At 38.3% G+C, this 17,833-nt stretch overlaps 1 protein-coding gene across 2 annotated transcripts; it reads right to left on the reverse strand.

The window, feature by feature from the left end:
* LOC8086274 (protein ENHANCED DISEASE RESISTANCE 2) lies at positions 502 to 8,940 on the reverse strand. 2 transcript variants are annotated; one of them, XM_021448267.1, is made up of 21 exons: positions 8,286 to 8,940; positions 8,114 to 8,167; positions 7,873 to 7,938; positions 7,477 to 7,583; positions 6,903 to 6,973; positions 6,657 to 6,773; positions 6,533 to 6,573; positions 6,344 to 6,444; positions 6,008 to 6,103; positions 5,624 to 5,688; positions 4,614 to 4,685; positions 4,297 to 4,452; positions 3,082 to 3,302; positions 2,967 to 3,006; positions 2,744 to 2,886; positions 2,558 to 2,659; positions 2,073 to 2,117; positions 1,607 to 1,747; positions 1,350 to 1,445; positions 1,141 to 1,242; positions 502 to 1,025 (listed from the first exon to the last, which is right to left on the reverse strand). In XM_021448267.1, exons 1-21 carry the CDS (start codon positions 8,532 to 8,534, stop codon positions 927 to 929), a joined length of 2,184 nt encoding a protein of 727 aa, XP_021303942.1. In that variant the 5' UTR covers positions 8,535 to 8,940; the 3' UTR covers positions 502 to 926. The 2 variants fall into 2 exon arrangements, with proteins under 2 accessions (XP_021303942.1, XP_002467413.1); XM_002467368.2 differs by having other exon boundaries at positions 2,744 to 2,898; positions 8,286 to 8,939.

Below are 17,833 nucleotides of genomic sequence, written 5' to 3' on the forward strand. Positions count from 1 at the left end.
GTTATAGAGTTTGAGGAGAAAAATAAGACTGAGGCAAATTGACTATTTAGAGGGGAAAAAAGTCATTTCGCATCAAAATTTTCCTCCTTGGTCTCTATAATCGATCAAATTGTCTCCTTTAATTACCAAAGTCATTTAAGTTATCTCCTTACTCTAGTTAGAAGTGGGTTTCAGGGTGGTTTTATTTATTTATTTTAGTTAAAAGATTCCAATGTACACTTAATAATCCAGTTTAAGCTCCAAATATTTTAATATAGCTGAAGCTAATTTTTGAAGCTATCTAAAAAAATCATTCGTCGTGTCCTAATAGTTTTAATTTGAACAGTTTTAATAGTTGAGAGAAGAGTTCTAGAGTCCTAGGGTAAAAGTAGACTACGACGATAGATTAGGGAGAGAAAAAAATGACTTTTTTCCTCAAGAGTGTACATACATGGTGAACATATGCTTAGAGGTTATTCCAGGAACATATGCATACAGGATTATTCCTGGAACAGGAAAACATTTCAGGAACACGGCACCAACTAACCTCATAGTAGTATATACATATACATATACATAAGTACAGATGGGATATGGCTGGCACAAGCATCACAGCATTACAAACAAGGGAAATAGTATCAATGAAGAATGGTGTGGTCTGTCAAGTCAAGCATGGACCATTTATTCAAACCTCAGCTTGGGTCTCGCCTGCCTCTATTCCTAACTCTTCTAATCTCTTCTTTCTTTTCCCCAACACAACCCTTTGTAAAACCTACATAGCTCGCATCTAAATACGCAATACATGCATGATCGCATAGAAAGGTCTTCAGGAAGATGGTACGAGAAGTCGAGAAGTATGTTTCCTACTACATTGTGTACACTGTCAGTGATCCAAGCAGAGCGGCTTCATCCTGTCAGCCCAATGCATGCAGTATTGCCTATTAGGGTTAATCCTCGAGCACCGGAACTATTGCCGATGACAGTTCAATATGTGACATGCGAACTGCCCCAATCAGTCTTTCTGGGAGCTCCTCGTATGTATTAGCCTGCCGACAATATTAAGGCCAACACTTCAACGGTTCAGCCAATGTTTTATTTTATTTATTTATTTGTTTGTTTGTTTTTTTAACAAACATGTGACTCTAAGTAAATGAGGCTTACCTGGACAAGGAAAGCCATGTCGACAACTAGTGTTGTTATCACACCACACACAAGCCCCAAGACTCCATTCGCCACTGTAGACGAGCCAATATCCACATCTATCTGCACGGTTACATCACCATAATGCAACATAAAATATGTGCCAACATACTATTTCTTAGCCAAAAGGTAGACAAACATAAGCTTCAGAAGGTTTCTCGCAGTCTTACTTCTAAATAATTTGAGCCACGTATATAGGTAATGTCAACAGCTTTTCCTAATAGACAAGGAGTGCTGCCAACACTTTGGCGAACAATCCATGAGCCCTGAAATTCAAAGGTGAATTACATCAGATAAAAGGAATTGATTGAATTCACCAGCAACTTATAGCGAGATTCATCGTATCCTTTATTTTGCCCTTCTTCTACACTTTTCACATGGACCTCATAGGATTTCAAAAGAATGGTGGGGATAGAGAGAACTTCACCTTAGGAACTGATGGTATCAACTTGAACCTACTATTCCGATATTCATCATCACCATCAACAAAGCGTTGCAATAAGGAGTTTGGTATCAGTTTCTTCGTAACAAAGTAGAAAACCATACTATAGTTTGTTGTGCCAGGAACCTGCAAAAGCAATCATACTTGCATCATTATTGCTGGTTCACAAGTCACAACAACAGTGGACAATGATAGTATTGTTACAAGACACATCTATCAAGACCAACAACTAGAAATGAGTAGCCTTATTAAAAAAAAATGTCAAAAAAAACTAGAAATGAGTAGCGTAATGCCGTAATTAGAGGGTCATCCTTTCAACACTAGTGGACAGTACTGTGCACACATGAGATTACAATAAAACTATGTATATAAAGGAAGATAAGGAGCAAAGAGTGATATGGCTTTGACAGTTTGACACATTTTGTGTAGGAACGTCCATGGAAATACTTACTTGTAGATTTATAGCCAATGCAAACAGTCCCTTCTCAGCCGCTACCTAGAACCGAAGCAAAATATTATCAAATGGGAAAAGAGTAACAACTTAGCAGGAACTGAGCTTCACCACATCAAACACATTCATGGTTAAACACAAAAGGTTAAAAAAAAATGCTAAGCAAGGATTCTTAAATATATACATAGAAAAGCTAAATGTAATAAGAAAGAACAAAACATGGCTCTTGGTGCAACACATGATGCTACACTAACTCCATATACAAGTACAACCCTGGCTCTCAGCAAAATATGATTACTATATCCAAGCATCGTTTATGAGCCTATCAACAAGGACTTCCACAAGCAGTGGTAAGAACAGTTAAGGCTCAAAAACAGAGGGTTTGCTTCTCAGTGTTACAAAAATTAGAAGAGGGTGCTATTCATTTCCCTTCTTCCATGCATTACAGACTAGTTAATGATATCAGGATTCAAACATGAACTCACTTGAACTGCACAGCCTTTTCTTCTAGCAACATGGTCCATTCGCTTTGCGTCTTTAAACCAGTCAACAGCAACAAGCTCCATAAGAGGCTTTCCTGCAGGAACCTATCAAAAAGAATAAATACCATAAACAATAGGGCCTAGAAAACAGACAAAATGATTCTACATAATGATGAGGAAGATCAAAACCTTGCTTTTATCATATACAAAATTCTTGCTTCGAACTCTGAAATTGTTCCCATCAGATATTCTCCAGCAGTCACGGCTGTTATCACGGTCATCCCGACGTAGATTCCCAGAAAACCCAGATAAATCAATCTGATCTGAATCATCTTCATTCCGCCCTAGATAGAATTCATAAAGTGAACTAGACTCTTTGTACAGATAATCAAGGAAAATAGAATATATATACCTGACTGCCTAATATCTGCAGCATCCTCACGTGTTGATGGCTGCATAGAAAACATAGTCTCGTTTAAAAAATGACAGAAAAGATCCACTGGAAAAACTAAAAACAACTCATCAACCTCTGGTTCAGATTCAGGTATCAGAAATTCGTCATCTTCATCAGACTCCTCCTCAAGAGCTGTGGAATGTCTGCTTGGATCCATCTGAATGCTGGTTTGTGTAGTACTCTCTTGTGCTTTTCTGCCTTTCTTGGAAGAAACAGATTGAGTCATGTTGACCATAACAGGAATCCTAGGAAGCACTTGACTCTCATCACTTTGTGAAAACCATTCCCTGAGCCCTGTCAGGGGAGAAAAATGCACAGTGAGTAATAGAGAACATATATCATATTCAGTTTCCTAGTGTTGGAGGAAAAAAATATTCAGTTTCCCAAATTGAGGGGCGAGGGGGACATGCTGAAGCCTATGTCTAAGAAAATTGAAATGGAGTACTCGTAGGATGCATGCCGAGTACATGATGGCAATGAATCTAAGGATACACCATTTTTTGCAGGATTGTGCATCACCTTAGCTGATATTACATAATACTCCCTCTATTCCAAATTATAGGTCGTTTCAGCTTTTCTAGTCTAGATACATAGTTTTTTTACTTTTTACTATGAACCTAGACATAGTGTATAGTATCTAGGTGCATAGCAAAAGCTATATACTTAGAGAAGCCAAAACATCAAAATGGCCTAAAATTTGGGAGAGGGAGTATATGTAATATGCTTGAACAGTCATGCACAAGAAAACAGCAACTGTCTCCTAAACGTGTCATGCATAAGGACTATTCCTAACTGCTCTGGGACCCCCTTGATTTATGCTGAAGGTCAACCACTGCTAAGATGGTAACTGACAATAGGCTCGTAGTTGTAATGTCCTGCTGAAAGTGAGTCTCCATGCTGCATGAAGGACTGGGCAAGGAAAAACAAGAAAACATTTCTCCAAACATCATCTTCAACAGAAAGCATATAATAGTAGACTACTTTATTATTTTCGTAAGGTGTCAGTATTTATCACAATGGCAACCATTTTAAACACACAGGAAAGGAACCTGTAAACTCATCTAACATGCAATGATCAGCTCTGGGCCACCTAAAATGACCAAACATAAAAGTGTAACGACACTGATCAAGCCAGCAGCCTCACACAAAAAGGTCTCGTCTCAGTTGAGAAGTTACTCCAAATCCTAACCGAGAATAAGATAAACCAAATGTTTTCTCTGAGTACTATGTACAACACGGAAAAATAATAAAGATACCATCCAAAACTTATTCAGAAGGTTAGTTGTACCAGCAACACTGTTCAACATATGAAGGAGGCAATGCTGCTGAAATGAAGGTACATAACCAACCCCCCAACCCTTCAAATCTATCTGCATAAGATGCTGCACTTGTGTTCGGATTCTTCCGTTACGGGATTTCAGGGGAGAAATGTTGAAGCCACCACCTACAATAAATAAATGCAAGTCAAAGAGAAGAAAAGTTACGAAAAGGAAGCCCTGGCTGCCATACATTTTCCTCGGTCAGCCCTGGTTGCTAACATGCTATAAATGAACAAAAGTTGCAAATGATTGTGCAGTAACAAATTCATCAGAGCAATTTACTTACTCTCAATATGTGCCCTTACAAATCCTGGTTGTGGACCACAGTTTTGGTGCTCTCTGGATCGAAACAACACAACTGCAAATAAAATTACTGAATATAATCAAATACAAGTCATAAAAATAATGACTACGGCACCTGTCTGGATGTAAAAAAATTGGAGCACTGGATAAATACTACAGTTTTGCCCCCAAAAAAACAAAAAAAATAACAACAACGGGTTTGTATGTTTCATGATACCACAGTTTTCTAAAACTACTTATCCAATTGGGGAAAGGCTGGAGCAAGAGGTATACAGCCAGTAGACAACTGAGGTATAGTAATGGTCAGGGTCAGATTTATCTACTGTAATAGGTGCATATGTCTACCTAGTTTCTTGGTAGTATGTGTGTGTGTTTTGTAAGGGTTATTGTCCCTTTTTCTTCTTAATATAATGACATGCAGACGCAGACTGCGTGTTTCAGAGAGAAAAAAAGACTCGTCCAACATGTTCATATATACATGTATATCGCATGGAACATGGCTATGAGTAAGCCTTAGGGGTTGTTTGCATCTCAAGTTTTACAAAAAATAAATTAATTAAAACTTGTTTTAGTTTGGCATCTGTAAAACATTGTTTATTTCACTCAACTAACTTGGAGATAAGAAAAACTGGTTTCCAGTAAATTCAAAATTCCATATTTTAGCAAATCTGACTCCAAGGCGTTTTTATCAAAACCAGTGTATGATGCAATTGTTTCACTGGCCAGGAATCTCGCACTTCCATTGATTCACCTACCTAGCACTCCTTTGACAATTACAATCAGTTTGCAAGATGATTGATTTCGCGCCATTTTTTGGGAACCTACAATGAAACAAGTTCCACTACTACCGATCCAAACACACTAATGAATAAACAAATATAACAGAATGCCTACTTAAAATTCATTTTTCCAAAAACTCCTCATAATATCTGTTTCATGAAAAGAAATTTCTAATCTTGAGATCCAAACAACCACAAAATACAGAGTACCAACCATAGCTTCCATCATCATTGCGCCGCCAATAGCGCACATAACAAAGATCACGAGGCCAAACAAACCTGACAAAGTATTCATCAAATCCATGACAGGCTCCATAAAATTAATTAAATAACCTTGAATTCAAGAAGATTGTGATAAACATTAATCATGAAATACAAGAGTCAATATTTAATCCATGTTCCTAGGAAATATAGTACATCTTAGCACCAACCAATTAAAAAGCCAACATACACATACATTAATGTAATATGTGGCATCATGTCATTTTTTGACCAAGAAAACAATGTGTCATGATTTTGCAATGACTCTGCACTTCTAGTGGAGTACAGATACAGAAGGTCATGAGAGGAATATTTTCCAGCAAAAGGTAAAGCATACATTGGGAACCAATCCAGTTGTAGCCTATGGTATAGTATTGCAGTGTGGCCATCAACCTCCTCTACCAGACTACCATACTGAAAGCTGCAGTCCCACCTTACAAAACGAAAAAGTAAAATGATATGGATAAGTTTAAGGAAAAGAATAATGAACAGTTATGGAGCAAATTTATTAAGGCCTTGTTTGGATGCGCATGTATTCACCTCAATCCACATGTGTTGAAGTGGATTGGAGTGGAATTAAACTAAGTTCTATTTCAATCCACCCCAACATATGTGGATTGAAGTGGATACACATGCATCCAAACAAGGCCTAAACTTAGAAAGAAAGAATTACTCAAAACGAGTAGTATCCATGCTCATAACAAGCTGAAATATAGCCTCACAGGAGGCTTCAACCACACCAACAGCCTTCATTGCTCTGCTACAGCTTCTTGCCTATGAATAGCACACAAGCATCAAGCAACATGAGAATATGGCTTAGATTTAGACTACCTGTACATAGCTATACCCATCAACAACTTACAAGGTAATCAACATCTTGGAGCTCCTCAAAAATGCGGAGGCCTGAAGAAATCAACACCACATCAGAGGAGCAACCCAGTTACACAGCAGAGAAACAGAGTTACGAGCAAAATATAAGTTCTTGCCATTCTGGCATCTGACAAGGCGCCAGTGTCCTCTAGAGAAAACTTGGTCAGGGCTTCCCTGATTTGATATTCCCAAATCATTTTCACGGGTCCAGTCATATAAAGATTCTGGAGGGCCTGCAAAAGGCAACAGTAGAACAACTATTTGTTAAGCGCTGAAAGAAAATAATTATTTGTTTAGCTAGCTAGCTCGTGCATCCGTGTGGAAGGGAACAGCCAAGCCAAGTTAGGTGGCATGTTACAGACCATTCCCGATTGTTGTTCTCCTTAGCAATGATCGCTGATTTTCCTCTTCTTCTTCCTCTTCATGACTGTACCTGCCATGAGAGAATATGGGCACATATCATTTTGGTAGAAGTTCATAATTATGCATATTATCATGCAACAGACAGAAACAAAATTACATCCAGGCGCTAGTAGAGTTTGAGATTTGTCGAGTATACACAAACTTGAGTTAAAATGCATTCAACAAGACATTCTTCCTTCTTTCATTGTAAACTACCGCAAAACCAAGTGCTGAGTTCAGGCACACACCTACCCAGTGTTTACTTATTTAAGATCATGAAAGGTTTAAATGTTTAGATCACAAAGTAGCATCTCAGAAGAATACCATCTGAAGAAAAATAATCATCCTGTCAATGTGACGTTTTCAGAAATACTAGCTGTTGAGAGCCCAAATAAGAAAGATGGGAGATGTAACCAAAACATTACCAAACTGGTACAAGTAAAGCATTAGCAGAGAAGGGTATCAAAAAATGCTTTAGCCACAACATAGAAACAAATGCAACTTGAAACATAACCATGGAAGTCAGCTACTTACTGACTTTCGTGGTCAGATGAAGACGATTTCCTTCCATTTTCTAAGCTAGCCTTTTGCTGCGATGTGCTAAAGGCCTTGTTGCCATCACTCGGCGCTACCCCCTGTCGCTGCACCATTCAAAAAGAAACAAGTGTAAACCACAGGAAAATTTGCTATTGCATAGATTCATAATTAGGGTGTGAATTGCTGCCCCTAAGGTTCTTTAGTTCTAATACTATGAATACTAGTTTTCCAAAATGTGACCAAATTTTGGAGAAGTAGTAACTAAAGAGGGGTCGGTCAAGACCATTAGGTGGCATCCATTCGCATCCATATTCATAATCACTTTCATGTTCTACTAGTACTTTGCAATATGAGTAATAGATTAGCACAGTTTAGGGTTTCCACGTGTTGAACCTGATCGATGACCATCTCAATTTTCTCCTTCCAAATTAGAGCTTCCTGTATGTTGAATGCTGCCATCTGATGCATGCCACAGAAAGGGATTAAGCTAAATGAGTGGTATTTAACTGAAGGCAGCATGTAGGATGCAAATCAAAGACTTCTAGCATAATATTACAGTTTGAAATCCAGTAATCTACTGTTGAATGCACTAAACAAAGTGAAGTTGCTCCGAATGAATAAATCATGGATTTACCGTGATGCGGTTGTGCTTCTCCCTTTTGTTGTAGACGCATAAGACATAAAGCATCTGCAGCAGGAGAAGTAATGCCCGAATGGAATCAGCGTCGCAGTCGTCGCAGAATTATGATAACAAAAAGGAAGAAGAACACCAGAACGAAGAAGAGAGAGAGGGAAAACAGTTGTACATGTCCATGGTGCATCTTGAGCCCCCTGTCCTCGACCCTGCAGTTGCCATCGATGGGGAGGGACTTGATGGGGAGCTTTCCCCCGACCTTGTCGGCCTTGTGCTGCGGCTTGCGCTTGTAGTAGGACAGCATCCGTGGCTCGAGCACGAAGTAGCGGGTGTGGACGAAGGAGCGGCCGATCTTGCGCCGACCGTAACGGACCATCCACCCCTCGTACACCACCGAGGAGGACGAGGACGACGACATCATCCCCCTCCCTCAGATCCCTCTCTCCTCAGTAGCAAAAACACAGCATCAGGTGAAGATCGACTCGATCCAGCAAACGTAGCTACAGCAGCTGCTGCTGAGCTCCTCCCCTCTCCTGGATTCTCCGCTCCGCTTTCTTCTCGGGAATAGTCACCGGCGGAGCCAAGGCCCGGCCACCCTGGGCAGCTGGCCGGGCTCCCACGGTACAGCAGAGGCGGGAGGGGAGAGGGAGGTGCGTACGCAGGGTCGCCGGCCGGTCGGTAGAGGGAGGTGCGTACGCAGGGTCGCCGGCCGGTGCGCGGAGGACGGAGGCGAGGGCGCGAGGCGACTGGCGAGAGGCGGGAGGGGGAGCCGCCGACGCCGCCGCCGAGCCTGGGACTGCCCCTCCGTCGCTGGACGCCGCCGAGGGGGAGTTGCTCCGATCCCTGGACCGAGTCTGAGCGCGAGTGGGAAAGCCCATACAATTTTTTCTCTCTCTTTTCTTTTTCATTTCTTTCTTTTATCAACTTCTATTTTTTCTTTCTAACATTTTTGACAAATTAGCATCTACTAACAAAAATACCTGTGCGTTCCAATAGGAGAAAAAAGTTATCAAATCTATATCTATATTTTTATTACATAATTATATATAATAACAAAGAGGCAAAAATTTAGCCTATTTTATTGTCCATCTATTTTTTGTTCGTTTCCCTCCAACTACCGGACAATGCAGAGTTTCTTTCGTCCGAAATTATATATAACTTGTGTTTATACGAGTTAAAATAACTCTTGTCTAATATGATATGGAGTTCTATTCTAGTTTTATATAGGTCCTATATATGGTAACCTTGATAGCTAGAAAAAGTCATAATACTAATATAAATAGATTACTTTAATCTTTTTAATCTTTTGAGTAAGCTAAATAGGAATTCTAATTCAAAAGTTTGATTCCAGATTTATATTGATACTACATAAGTTAATCTTGATAGCTAGGAATCCTAATCCTAATCCGAGCATCTCCAAGAGTTCCCTAAAACTTGTTGGTATTCTTAAAATTGTGACAAAACATCAAAAACACATCTCCAACAATTTCCTAAAACCCTTTCCTATTTTTAGGAGAAGCGCAAAAAGAGTCCTGGAGGGCGTAAATTTCCGCGTCAAATCCCGCTGCGTATATCCTCGCGCGCGCGGCCGTCGTTCACTCGCGCGGCCGGTGAATTTTCTTTCCCGCGATTTTCTTCATCACGCCGTGAAAATATTCATTCGCGCGCGCCAATCGAACTTCATTCGCAGCCATATATAGCGAGGAACCGTGCGCGAGGAGGGAGGGAACAGCTGGGCGCCGCCAGGAGGACCGATCTCGCCAGGAGCCATCGCCGGCCTGGCGGGAGTAGATCGATCGCCGGCCTGCGAGGTGGAGACCGTGGCCAGGAGGACAGATTGCCAGGAGGTAATCGATCTTGATCGCTCGCGTATGTACGTTGATCGCTCGTGTATGTATATTGATTTTGGACGGGTGGCTGACTAGAATTCGCTGGAGGAGTTTCATTGTGGAAACTTGAGGAAACTGATTACTGATATTCTGTAGCCCAAATTCAGTTCTTACATGATTCAGCTCCTCGTTCAAATATAGGTGCACTCATACAGTAGTTTTTTTTTAGACTCATGGAGATGCAAGGAGATGAATTCTTGTCGGGAATCCTGTACGATGGACATGTTGATGGTTTGGATAATCTGGCCATTCCAAACACTCCACAGGAAACTGACAATATCAGTGACGATCTCGATGTGCAAGTTGTTGCTAGTGTTGGTACCAAGGTAAAGAGGGCTAAAAATTTTAATTCTGATGAAGATGAAATTGTTTGCTCGGCATGGTTGAATGCTAGCAAAGATCCTCTCCACGGGGCCAATCAAAATCGGTCGAGGTTTTGGGGTAGGGTTCTTGCTTTTTTTAATGAGCACAACAGGCGTAACATTCCAAGGACAGAAAGTTCAATTATGCATAGATGGCTCATCATTCAAACTCAAGTGAACAAGTTTTGTTCGTGTTATGACGCGATTACTCGTAGAAATCAAAGTGGTGTAACTATCGAAGACAAGGTAACACGTGCTCACATTGTTTACATCATGTCGTAATTTGTTGACGGCTACTAATTGACTCATTTGATGTTCAGCTTGCAGAAGCAACCAAGATGTTTGAGGGATTAGGCAACAAGGACAGCAAGAAGTTCAATGTTATGCCATGTTGGAACGTGCTGAAGAACGAGGACAAATGGAAAAGCAAGAGGATTGAACTGCTCCAGCTTGAGAAAGAAGCAGCAGCAGCAGCAAAATCAAGCAAGAAGAGGAAGAAACAGCCTAGCAAAGCATCTGAGCCAAGAGAACCTGAAGGGTCAAACAATGATCATCAAGAAGAAAATGGTGGTGATACAGAAACAGTAGCAACGAAAAGGGAGATGGGATCAAGAAGGTTAAAGCGTCGCTTAGGCGAGGAGGTGGTGAAGCTTGCTTGGAGGCCATTGACAAGTTGTGGGCAAAGAAGGAGGTTGCGGACATTGAGAAAGAGAAGGCTAAGAATGAAAGGTTTATGCTGTCTTTTGAGCTAGACAAGCAAACACTAGAGCTAGACAAGGAAAGAGTTGAAGCAGAGAAAACAAGAGCTGCTGCCGATGCTACAAGAGCTGCTGCAGAGAAGACTAGAGCTGAAGCTAACATCGTTAAGCAAGAGAAGGACATTATGCTCGTCGACATGTCCTCCCTCAACACCCTGCAGCGTGAATGGATTGAGCTCATGCAGCAAGACATCATGGCTAAGCGCCGTGGAAATATAATCTAGTTCCTGCTGGCACTTTAAGTTTGATTCACCATATGTTTTCTTTCTTTTTAATGTGAGTTTGATTGAGAGATGCATGAACATTTTCTTTTTAATCTGAGTGTGACTGAGAGATGCATGGTCGTTTGCTTTATCAGAAATATTTGCTTTCGGATATCTTTGTTTCAGATTGTATGAACTACAAAATATTCACTCTATATTGATGCAGTTCATATTTATACTTGCTATATATTTCATGTTTGATCTTGTACGTGAGTAGTGCTGCTGCTGTCATATTTGCAGCCTTGACTGAGAGATACATGATGGCCGGCTGCAGACACAGCGTAGACATCTAGTTCATGAATACAAAACTATTAGAGAAGAAATCTGTTAAGATTAGGTACAAGTGGGCCCTAGTTTTAGAGTTTAGGAAAGCCTTTTTACCAAACTATTGGAGATAACATGATTTTACACTTCCTAAAACTTTTATCAACTTTCTAAAACTCAAGATTTGAGAAGTGGATTTTAAGGAACCGTTGGAGATGCTCTAATACAAATAGATTACTCATCTTTAAGTAATGCAAATAAAAAAGATATAAATTTTTCTATTTTATTGGTTTACCTTTTTTCTATTATTTTTTATCTGTCCCGTTCTAGACTACTACATTATCTAGTTAAATCTAGTTATAACCAAACTCAATAGCAAACCAATTCCATCTAGAACCAGTCTAAACGTAGTTCGAATCGAACCTAGCAACAAAGAGTTGGTGGACAAAATTTTCTGGTAAATTAAAATTTTGACAATAATATATTGGAGAAAGATTAGATATAAATATAAACTAGCAAATATGCCCGTGCGTTGCAACGGAAGAAAAACATCAAATGACCTTAGAAAGTGATGACATAATGTTACATATCTATTTATATTTATCCTTTTTATAAAATTTAAAGTCCATAATTTATTTTATTGATAACCATAAGGTATTAGATAGTTAATATTTATAATATATGTAGCTTGAAGACATATTTATTTAATAATAAAAATATAAAATAGTTAAACTTTATCTCACTCTAATATTACCTCTTAATATACCTCAGTATTATATTAAAACATGAGAAGTTTGATGCTAGCATTATTTTTTATTTAGATTAGGATTGCTATGAAATATGAATCAAGCATCACATTAAATAGGCTACATAGAATTTTTATAATAATTAGAGCAAGATAACTACAATTTTAATTTTACACTAAAAAGCATAGACAAGCATTTCCAACAAAAAAAAGTGTACTAAAATTTATGATATTTTTTGTTTACTGCATGGATCTACATATGTGGAGCTGAAAAAAATTGTTTTATAATTTTAAGATTTTTCTATGAATTTGGAGTAAGATAACTACAATTTTAATTTTACACTAAAAAGCATAGGCAAACATTTCCAACAAAAAAAAGTGTAATAAATTTTGTGTATTTTTTATTTACTGCATAGATCTACGTATGTGGAGCTAAACAAAATTTATTTTATAAATTTTAGATTTTTCTATGAATTAATATGCATTTATCAATTTTTAGCTGATTTAAAAAATAAAAGAAAAGTAAATTGAAGATTTTACATTGGGAACCTAGAAAAATTTTTATTCTTTTTTCTCTCTTCCTACCGATTCCGGATGGACTGTCTGCGCCGACGGGTTACGGGAAAAGTAATAGCAGATTTTACATTGGGAACCTATAATATTTTTTATTTGGGGCTATTGCGTTCTTACCCTTATTTAGAAGTCTAATTGTGATTTTACTCTTGTTTTTCTCGCCATTGCGATTTTACCCTTGCTCTGTGAAAACGAAGCTTCAGTTTACCCTTACTCCATGAACAGCAGGGTAACGGTGTTAAATAGGCTCGGTAAGGACAAGTTTGTCATTGCGAAAATACTCCTACTTTTTTGAATACATTGTGATTTTACCCGTACTTTTAACTCTATTAGTTTTTTTGCAATAAAATAAATAAAAAACAAAAAAACCCCTCACAGAAAGACCAAAAGATAATAATACCCCTTTTGCATCCTCTCCTCTATTGATTCCTTTCTCCTGTTCTACAACTGAAACCCTTCGTTCCTCGCGTACTCCCGTACTCCTGTTCTAGGACAAAAACCCTAGTGTGTCGGGTCTGGGCAACAAGGGAGGCTGTAGCTCCTAGCGCCATGCGGGCAGGGCCCTGAGAGGCCACCCCCTCAGTCCCTCGCAGCCAGGGTCATGAGCGTCACTGTGCCCCGTGCAGCGCGGGTGGCTATCGCAGGCTGCCGTCACGGATCCAGCGCATGGCTTGGCTAGTGGTGCAGCCGCAGGCACATAGGCCCAATGCATGAGACGACAGCTGCGTGGGTAGGTAGGTAGGCAGCCATGGAACCAGAGGGTAGCGGGTTTAGAGCCAAAGAGTTGGTGTCCAGGTATAATTTTTTTATCTCTAAGTGTGTATTGGTCAACTGTGGGACGAATTAACCTCAGGCTTTAGGCAATTGCACTAATTTGGTTTCAATTACTCTGATTTGTAGGCAAAATCACATGAATTTGAAACATGAATTTAAATCTAGTTGTTAGAGTTTCTGTCATTTTTTTTCAGTTTACCAGATGGGGGACCAAAATCATGGCAACAAGGTAGAACCTTGCCTACTTTAAGTTGTTTACATGCATAGCTTCAGCTTGCTACACTTTCTTTTGATGTGATATTATCTATCTATATTTGCATATTGTGTGAAATTATATGTAACAAGTTGTCCAATGTTGCTGCCATTTTTTAAAAAATAGGGGTAAAATCACAATGTACTCAAAAAAGTAGGGGTATTTTCGTAAGGGCAAACTTGTCCTTACCGAGCCCATTTAACACCGTTACTCTGCTGTTCACGGAGTAAGGGTAAACTGAAGCTTTATTTTCACAGAGCAAGAGTAAAATCGCAACAGTGACAAAAATGACGGTAAAATCACGATTAGACTTCTAAATAAGGGTAAGAACGCAATAGCCCCTTTTTATTTTGTTTTTGCCCTTCTACAAACGTTGGATAGAGGAGGCGACGGATTAGGCAAACCGAACGTGAACAGGAGCAGACGGAAGAAAACATAGGCAAACTGAAATTTTGGCTCTTTATAAATAGGTATAGATTTATCAATTTTCAGCCGATTTAAAAAATAAAAGAAAAGTAAATTGAAGATTTTACATTGGGAACCCTAGAAAAATTTTTATGGGCTATCTGCCCGGACAGGCTATCGGAAAAGTAATAGGAGATTTTACATTGGGAACCCTACAATGTTTTTTATTTTGTTTTTACCCTTCTACGAACGTTTGACGGAGGAGGCTCAAACGGAATGTGAACAGGAGCAGAAGGAAGAAAACATAGGCAAACTGTTGGCTCTTTATAAATAGGTATAGATATAGATTAGGAACCTAGAGTTTCCAGATCTAATAAGTTTTGGAACCAAACTCTATATCGCGCTAGACAAAAGCTATTCTAACTTGTCTGAGTATAGGCTATATATAATTCCTTTTTACTCCCGGTAGTAGTTACTCTCATTTGTATATCTCTAGATTTAGGGCGTATATGGCCTAATGAAGTGTATGTAGATGAAGTATATGATCATACTAAATCATCTAAGTTAGTATATATGTCAAGTATGCATGTATACATAGAGTATGTGGTTATACTTATTATATGTATTACAGTAGTGGTATTTTAATAATATATTAAAAAATATTAATTCCTTTACATTTTTTTCGCATGGTAAGATATAGATTATCTTAATATAAATATATGAACATACTCAAACTGATAAATATTAATACATACGGAATGTGGTTTATTGAAGATAGGAGTATATACTCTATGTATGTATGCATACTTAACATACATATCACATACATAGAGTATATGGTTATACTTATTGTATATAATATAGTAGTGGCATTTTAGTAATATATTTAAAATATAATTTTTTTTGAAAATTTTTCGTGTGGTAAGATCTAGAGTATCTTAATATAAGTATATAAACATACTCAAACCGATAAACAAGTATGAATACATACACAATGTAGATGAGAGTAACTACACGTACGTGTACAAAGGAATATATATATATATATATATATATATATATATATATATATATATATATATATATATATATTTTATACTCCCAGGAGTAATTACTCCCACCTTATAGGATACGAAGGAAGGGCCATCCAGTGCGGTTTCAGGGATGCTTAACGGGTTTTAAGGGTCGAGAGTATGTACGTGGAGGAAAAAAAAATATAGCTGATAACTTCCGTGAAAAGCGGATCAGGTTTAGTCATTTGCTTTTGACGTTTTTTTCCAACAATTTGCTTTTGATGCTGGGTTGGCATGCGGTTAGGTACATATTTTTTTGAAATGTGTGCATTAAATAACCCAATTAAATGGTAGTATGTATATATACCAGATTTCCTAGAAGTATGTATGGATACTTTTTGCGGCGATGTGGGTGTGCATATGTGCATATACCTATTTTTTTAAGAAGTGTACACATACTTCTTTCGTATAAGAGTACATATTCATACTTTTTTAAAAGGAGTATGTAAGCATACTTTTTTTCCTGAAAGGAGTATTACATATATGCACTGAGTATATATACGAGTATGATTACATGATCAGACAAGCCTATTTGATCTTCTAATGGATTCACACTAAATAGATGAGTGCACACACTACATATATGTCGAGATAAAGCAGATTGGTACCACGCCGCTGCCGTAATACTACTCGGGATGAACTGACATTATAATATGAAACAAGAAATCTGAAAAGTATCAGCAGATACTAGAATCTGAAAAGTATCAGCAGATACTAGAATCTGAAAAGTATTAGCATATACTAGAATCTGAAAAATATTAGCATATACTAGAGGCGTTGAAGAACAAATCTGCGCTTATGTCGTGCAATCGACATGGCTGCGGCGCCGCCGTTTGGAGCCAGCGGTCACCCATACGGCTCGAGTCGCCCAGCCATGAGGAGCACGTCGTCGTCGTGGCCAAGCCAGGGTGCTGGTCGCATAGAGGAGAGCACCATGCGTGAGATCCAAAAATAGCAAGGAGAGAAATCGGTAGAGAAAGAGAGGAAAGAAAAATGCGTGCCGTGGTCAAACGTAAATGATGCGGCTAGTGTATTTGTGCAGGGCAACATAGGATCCTAGATTTTAGGATCGTACTTTCTAAGGCCTTGTTTAGTTCCGAAAAACTGAAAAGTTTTCGAAACTGTAGCATTTTCGTTTTTATTTGACAAACATTATCCAATCATGGAGTAACTAGACTTAAAAGATTCATCTCGTGATTTACAGGTAAACTGTATAATTAGTTTTTATTTTCATCTATATTTAATACTTAATGCATATGCCGTAAGATTCGATGTGATGGGGAATCTTGAAAAGATTTTGGTTTTTGGAGTGAACTAAACAAGGCCTAAGCGGGTCTGGTTGTTAACCCGCTAAGAAAGATCAAACGTGGGGAGACCGGTGTAGTATCTGTGCCTGGTTGAAAGAGGGAGTAACTACTCCTAGGGAGTAGAAATTTCCATATATATATATATATATATGTTTGGTAGTTCAAGAGAGATGGATCAAACAAATGGATGGTTGAAAAATAAAGTCTAAAATTTTACCTCTTTATTATTAGATATAGATATAGATTTAATGCTCCGTACATATTTCGTAAGATTTGATATGATAAAAAATCTTAAAAAGTTTTGATGAAAGAAACTCCCCAATGTTTGATAGTTAAAGAGAGATAGTCTAAAATTTTACCTCTTTATTATTAGATATAGATATAGATTTAATGCTCTATACATATTCTATAAGATTTAATATGATAAAAAATCTTAAAAGGTTTTGACTTTTAAACAAACTAGACAAGGCTGTGGCTTCGATGGATCACCACCTCGGTCCTCAAGGCCACCTGCGCACCGTGGGGGACCGTGTGTCTCCGTCGGGTTGGAAGGGACGTGTTAGGGAGAGACTTGTTGTTAGGCAGGGAGACACGCTACAAAACGGAAAAGATGACGACGTGATTGCGGACAGGATTGTGGCGGACAGAAAAAAAAGCACACTGAAATTTTCTCTCTTTATAAATAGATATATATAATTAATATCTATATATATTTAGAATAATATATGTTAGAACAATACTAGTGTCTCTAGGGCCCAATCACATAACATTGTGACATAATAATTTCTTTAAAAATATATTTTTAAAATACAAACTTTATTAGGGAAAATTATGAATTTTTTCTCTCACACATTTCCTATAAAATAGAAAGAGGGGAGATAAACCAGGACTTCTATACTCATTTGCTCTTTCTCAATTGTTCTCCACTTTCTTCTCTCTTTATTCGGTTTAAGATCAAAATTGTAATGTTTAGTCCATCACAAAACTCTTAAGGATTAGGAACGCTTAAGCATGCTTGAACTTAGTCAGTGAATCATTGCTCGCTTAGTATTTA

Source organism: Sorghum bicolor, chromosome 1 (genome assembly GCF_000003195.3).
Source record: "Sorghum bicolor cultivar BTx623 chromosome 1, Sorghum_bicolor_NCBIv3, whole genome shotgun sequence".
In the NCBI taxonomy this organism is placed as follows: Eukaryota; Viridiplantae; Streptophyta; class Magnoliopsida; order Poales; family Poaceae; genus Sorghum; species Sorghum bicolor.